Genomic DNA, 6,754 nt, shown 5'->3' on the forward strand with positions numbered 1-6,754 from the left:
TCGGATTCGGCCCCCCTGTAAGTGCCCTCCACTGACTTGATGCCAGTGCTAATTTCTTTGCTATTGCCATTCTTATAGGACCAGAATCCTGGCAAAGCCAGTCGTGCATGTTCTGAAGTTTGCTCTATGCCTAGCCGAATATTCCTCTGCAAATGTGCCCAATGCTGCAAGGTTGGAGGTGACAGAGTGCCTGGTAAACCTGGTGGCAAAGAATTGCCCGTCGCGATGAAGCATGTGCATTCGTTGCAAGCTGCCAACATTGCTTCTTCACCCCATGAAGCTTCTCGTTCGTGTCGCATCACGGATCGTCAAGCACCGTCCTTCCAACGTCTGGCTCACCCAACACATTCACCCGCAACATCGACACCGGTAGACAACCTTGCCGCTGAACTATTTGCCATCACCCTAAGCGACAATGAGGCCGATCCAGATAGTCATAGCAAACTCTGGGTTTCCCGATCAGAAGTTCAACAGGATAAAAGCAAAAGCTACTCTCTGGATGCCACGGCTAATCTAGTGTCTGGACTCACTCTGGACGATGCGCAGTAAGCATTATAGCTGACATCACCACACTTCAAGCTCTCTAACTTAGTTGTTTCTTAGACATATCGCTCGTGCTCTCCAGGCTGCTGAAATGCGGCGCGTGTCAAGAGCTCAAGTAACCTTGAACATTGTGGAGTCACAGATAGCTAGAGCTTGCACTTGAATTCTCTCTGCGACTTCTCGTGATGTGCTACATCTGATACGAAATGAGCTGACTCAGGTCACTACAACCCTCAAAAAAGTCAAGTACAAGGTCTCTTCCATCGTTTCTCGCAGAAGTCGGCTAGAAGCTTCTTGCGATGAAATGCATAGATTGCTCATTGACAAAGAAGATGAATTCCTTGTATCCACTCAACCGTACGAGTTTGATTCTTGTGAGTTCCATTTATTTCCTCCCTATGTTTCTCCGACTAATGTCCTATGAAGCACATCATTACGATTTGCCAATCGACTACTGTGACGAGGTCGCACAATTATCCCTCTTTTTAGGGGCAGTCTCTGTTGTCATTTTTGGTATTGGTCGTAGACACGGGGAGTTCCTCATGGGAGTTCTCTCCTTGATTTTGAGTCTCGCGATGGAGGCACAGAATCCTCATTCCGAGTCTTGTCGTCTCAACACCCTTGCTCAGATCCCGCGATCTATGGAATCTGCGCTTTCACACTTCAAGCTCGACGGCCAGACCACCACTTATGCAGTCTGTCCGGTGTGCAATTGTACTTACAAGCCGACAGCAGACCTCAACTCAAGTCACTCACGATACCCTGCAAAGTGTCTCAACAAACCCATACCAGAGGGTGATCCTTGCGACAAACCGTTGCTGCAGTGCTCCACTGACGGCCAATTCAAGCCATTAAAAACATTTCTTTATCACCACTTTCACGACTACCTTGCCAGATTGCTGTGTCGTCCCGACCTGGAGGCCTTGATGGATAAGCCTTGCGATGATTTGCTAGCATCCATCGGCAGTACACCACACATCGTCAACGATGTTTGTGATGCGAATTTCTTTCGTACCTTCAAGGGTCCATCTGGCCAGTCTCTATTTATTGACAGAGGTGATGAAGGCCAATATGCCTTCACGCTCAACATTGATTTTTTCAACGTTGAAGGCAATCATCAGCGAAATGCATCAACATCCACAGGCATTATTTTATGTGCATGTCTGAATCTCCCCCTCGATATCCGGTACAAACACGAGAACATGTACCTAGCTGGCATTATTCCTGGACCTTCGGGAGATGAATTGAATTTTTTCCTCAATCCTGTGGTTGACAATATGGTTGAAAGTTGGGAGCATGGGATACGTTATTGCCGCACAGCTCTTAACGTTCATGGTCGGGTTACACACAGCGCCATAGCATGTTTAGTATGTGACCTCCCGGCGGCGAGAAAGACCGCTCAGCTAGCTGGTCCAACGAGCCATTTTTATTGCAGTGCCTGTCATTGCTGGCACAGGTCAACCTGTGGTCGAACAGATCTTCAGTCTGAAGATTGGAGACTTCGGGACAAGGATGAAGTGCGTCGCTATCCTGAGCTCTGGAAGAATGCCAGAACTTCAGCTGAGTGTAACAAGTTGTTCGTGTCACACGGAGTATGGTGGTCGACACTCTGGAGGTTGTCATATTGGGATCCCTCTTGTCAAATCGTTGTCGATGCCATGCATTGCCTGCTGGAGGGTCTTGCACATGCTCATTTTTGTGAATTTTTAGGCCTCACATCTGACTTCGCACATAGCAAGCCTGACGTTTCCTCTGCTTTTACTTATTCCTTCCTTGACGTCGAGCTCAACAAACCTCAAGACTTCCAAGAAAAAGACATTAGAATTGTCAAATCAATTCAAAGTCTCATTACTGAAGTGGTCCCCAACCTTGAGGGGAACAACTCACAGCTTATCGAAGATCACCTCACACAGTTAGAGAGAAAATTGTTGAACAAGATGGTCACATCCCTTCGGTTCGTGTCGGTAGGGTTGGGCATTGCGCCAGACGTCCCACACCCTGGCAAAAAGGTTTTCAAGCCCCATTGGGTTAGAGCGCTCATCAACTGGGTAGGTGTTTTACTCTATTGATGTTATTGTACCCTCTTAAGCCACCTCTGCGTAGCGTCGGACTCAACCTTTCGCTGCTGAGGGGTCAAAATTGCGGATTGCTACCCCAGAAGTTATGCAACACATTACTGATGTCATTAGGATGACGGACACGCCATCCTCGATAAGATCAGTCCCCCATAACTTCGGCAAAACAAAAGCTGGAACCCTCAAGGCTGATGAATGGCGCACATTAACGACACTATACTTACCCATAGCTCTGGTTAGCTTATGGGGTGAGGGATCCACTCACCGCACCTCAGAAATTGCAGCCAGTTGTCGTGCTATCCTCGATCATATGATGGCCCTCGTGTCTGCTGTCCACATTGCATGTCAACGATCTATGACAACGGCTTGAGCAAACACATACCATGGATACATTGTCGACTGGATGAGGGATTTACAGGTATTACTTCCACATGCATGCCATTGCACGAATGGCCATATGGCATTGCATGTCTGGGACTACCTGCAGCTCTTCGGTCCTGTGAGGTCATGGTGGTGCTTCCCATATGAGCATCTCATCGGGCAGTTGCAGCGGTTGCCCAACAATCACATTTTCGGTACGATTTTAACTTCTATGAACTTGTCTTCTTATGTTGACTCACGCAGGTCAACAAGAATCAACTCTTCTGCACTCATACATCAAGGCTGCCAAGCTCAAATATTGGCTAAACCGACCTTCTTGTCCTCCCGTGTTTAGGGAGGTGAAGTCTCTATTTGACAGATTTGTGTCTCCCTTAGTTGACGCTAATCCTATTTTTGCGCCCAAAGATCACTGTGCACCACAACAAGTTATTCCAGACGACCTTCAGCGACTGACTCAAGTTCGGTGGGCAGTCTTACATGCTCACACACTCCATGAGGGAACCATCTACACCCGTGACTCCACCCATGTGGGCAACAGCCTGATCCTCTATCATCCTGATGGCATCAGGAACATTCAACCAACACCAGGGATCATCAAGTACATTTTTGAGATGGAAAAAGTAGTGGGCTTTGGCGTATGGTGTTACCTCCCTTTATACTCTCACGCCAACCATCTTGAAACTGTCAAGCCCGAGTGGGTAGTATCCCATTTCGCATGTTGGAACTTTTCTCCACAGCACATTGTTGTTGTGTCTTTGTGTCGGGTATGTCCCCTCCCCTTTTTTTCCTGTGTTATGTTTCACAATGTACATAGGACTGAATCAGATATGCTTTCTCGACATGCAGAAAGTGGAATAGTCCCGACTCATGTGGGAAGGTTCTGGATCCGGGAAGATCCGGACTGAGTCTGAGTCATTCACTATAAAAGGCCCCAAATGTAATTTCCGTTTTTTTTCTCTTCTTCCTCCTTCGGAATATATCACCACGGTCCGGTTTTTGCCGTTAGTCATTTGTACATACATACACACCCGCTATACATACCCATTATACCCCAGGCTGTACTACACATTATGAACATTATCCCCAACCTTGCAGTGCCTGCTGAAGGCACCCCTACCGCGGAACCAGTAAGGCATCCTATTGCGGAAGGCTCCTATCTAGCTCCCAATGACATCGTCAATACTCCTATTAAACGGGACAGCTCCAACATGCTGCCCTTTACGACTCTTACATGGTGCCGCATTGAAACTATTAATGCTATGGGTAAAGAGATGAAAGGTTATTTTGTTGGCCCGATGCCAGTTGGGGAGTTTCTCCAGGAATTTCTCCCAACTTCTCAGATTCCTGACTATGATCCCTCGTCCTTCAATTTTGTTGCTGGCACATTCAGCGACATGATTTCCGTTAAAAATGAGGAACACACCTACAAACCCTTCATGAGTACCCCCGCACATACAACAGTGAGGTTATTGACAGCTTAATCTAGATTAACACCATCACACCTTTCGCTCCTCAATTGTCATTTGTTGACACTCACAATCACCCAGACACACAAAACTGCTCGAAAATAGATTCAGCGGTGTTTAATATCAAGCCGGACATCTGCGTGTATCCCGATGGACGTGAACCTTCATTGCGCAACTGCGATGTTTCTGCAACAGAAATAATCGTCGAATTCAAATGGTCATACTCCCACAACGCATTCTGCGACCCTTCTGGAGTTGATAGTGTTATATCCCGCATGGAGAAGGGTATGGACATGCTGGGCCAAATAATGAGCTATACTGCAGCTCAGCTCAGCACCCAGTTCCATACCCATGCATTCTCTCTCCTGATCGTGCGTGATCGCGCTTGCATCATCAGATGGGATAGGGAGGGGGCTATCGTCACTAGCGCCATCGACTACAACAATGAGCCACACTTGGCTGATTTCTTTCATCATTACGCACAAGTGTCACCTGAAATGCGTGGTGTCGATACTTCCGTAACGCTTGCCAGCAACGAGGAGGCTTCCATCGCAAGGTCATCGCTAAATATTCCCAATACTACTCGTATGCTCAAAGTCGATGTCCCTAATGCCAAGGGCTCTGGCTCGCTCACATTGATCTTTCCCCAACCTGCTATGAAATCTCATTCTCCTGTTGGCCGCTGGACACGCGCATGTCCTGCATTTGACCTTGTCAACAAGAAGGTCGTAATGTTCAAAGATTCCTGGCAGGTATCATTACCCAATGTCTTACTGGAAGGTGAGACTTACAAATTGTTGAAGTTGCACAAGGTTTCCCATATCGCAAACTGCATCGCATATCATGATGTACCCCCCTCTATCCCTCAGCAATCTACGCAGACTGCTAAGTTCGGATGCGCTCAATGGGCAAGTCCCCACTTACCTCTCACCCCGCACACTCTACACCGTCTGGTCCTCGATATTGTGGGCACCAAATTGACTGACTTCGAGAGTTCTTGTCAACTTGTTATGTCTGTGCGTGATGCACTGATTGGTGCATATTTATTTTAACTTCATGTTGTTACAGTCATCCGTAACACCTACAGAAGCCCCCGCTCTGCTAGACTCCCGATGCGGCGGCACGCCGCCAGCACTTAGAAAGACAGCGGTCTGGACCGCTGTGACACCGCCCCTGGCCTAGATGGCCTTGTACCTGATCCATGGAGGCTGTACGCCTCATGGACACCCTAGATCAGCACATGCATACCACATGCCGCTTCATGAAGATCCGGAGTGCCCCCAGGTGCCTCATGTAGATGTGCAGTCACACTTGGCGCTGCATGCTTGATCAGAGGTTAAGCCTCATGTATCTTATCTGTACTCATGACCATCCTCATGTACTCTTATCAGAGATCCCAGATATACTATAGATACAGACTGAGCTTGAACACTTACATGTAGCACATATAAGTAGACAGATTATTGTACTGAGATCTTTACTTTAATCTACTTGGTCCTACCTAGAGATAGCCTTGTTTAATCCACTTGGTTCCATCTTGAACACCTTGTTCAGTTAAGCCTTCCAGCTTAGCTGTCTAGACCGCACTTCTAAGTCGCTCCCCGCGCCTTAGCCATATCCACTAGCCCTGTATCTCGACGAGCGCCATCTGACCGAGATAACTGGAGGAACCCTTGACGTTCCGTCAAGTCGCCGAACACCCTCAACTTCGGTGGGCTCACTCGAGCCGTCGTTGAGAAGACCTATCCAAGTTCGCATATGCCGACCGACGGTCAGCGTAACACACGTTATCTTATTCATGATCTATCAATGCAGCTCATAAGGACGCATTTGAACTTGCAAAGGTATTACATCGGGACCTTAGTGTTGGAAATGTCGTCATCTACAAAGGGAAGGGCTACCTAATTAATTGGGACCTATCAAAGTTAGTTAACATTCAGGGTCCCCGACAAACAACATGCACGGTGTGTTTATTCCTAAGGGAACCTGGCAATTCATGTCTGTGTACCTCATTGAGCATAAATATGCCATACATACGGTCAAGGATGATCTCGAGTCCAGCTTTTACGTTGTTCTGTGGACGGCTCTTATGTACAAGGATACTTGCATGGACGTCTTTCGCAGGACATCACTCATCACACAGCTCTTCGAAGCCTCACCCAGGTCAGCCTCAAAAACAGATTGGCTCATCGGGAGAAGTACCCTTCCCAATGTTATGTATATCGACTGCACACCGCTCGACAGTCTCATCCATGATCTTGCCAAATTCTTCTTGCATCGGTACACGCG

The 6,754-nt window shown here is 47.6% G+C and overlaps 2 protein-coding genes across 2 annotated transcripts; both read left to right on the forward strand.

Annotated features, from left to right (window-relative positions):
• Window positions 1-4,258: 4,258 nt before the first annotated feature.
• Window positions 4,259-5,517, forward strand: F5147DRAFT_585094 (uncharacterized protein; the record flags this gene model as incomplete). Its single annotated transcript, XM_041431836.1, has 2 exons — window positions 4,259-4,459; window positions 4,486-5,517. The coding sequence occupies 2 exons, from the start codon at window positions 4,259-4,261 to the stop codon at window positions 5,515-5,517; spliced, it is 1,233 nt and encodes a 410-aa protein (XP_041287424.1).
• A 765-nt stretch (window positions 5,518-6,282) lies between these two features.
• F5147DRAFT_558159 (uncharacterized protein) lies at window positions 6,283-6,554 on the forward strand (the record flags this gene model as incomplete). Its single annotated transcript, XM_041430540.1, is given in 2 exon segments — window positions 6,283-6,429; window positions 6,447-6,554. Coding segments are annotated over 2 exon segments (255 nt in total), but the record flags the coding sequence as incomplete, so codon positions are not given.
• Between the last annotated feature and the right edge of the window lie 200 nt (window positions 6,555-6,754).

The sequence above is a fragment of the Suillus discolor genome, assembly GCF_016758755.1.
Source record: "Suillus discolor strain FC423 chromosome Unknown F5147scaffold_80, whole genome shotgun sequence".
Taxonomy (NCBI): domain Eukaryota; kingdom Fungi; phylum Basidiomycota; class Agaricomycetes; order Boletales; family Suillaceae; genus Suillus; species Suillus discolor.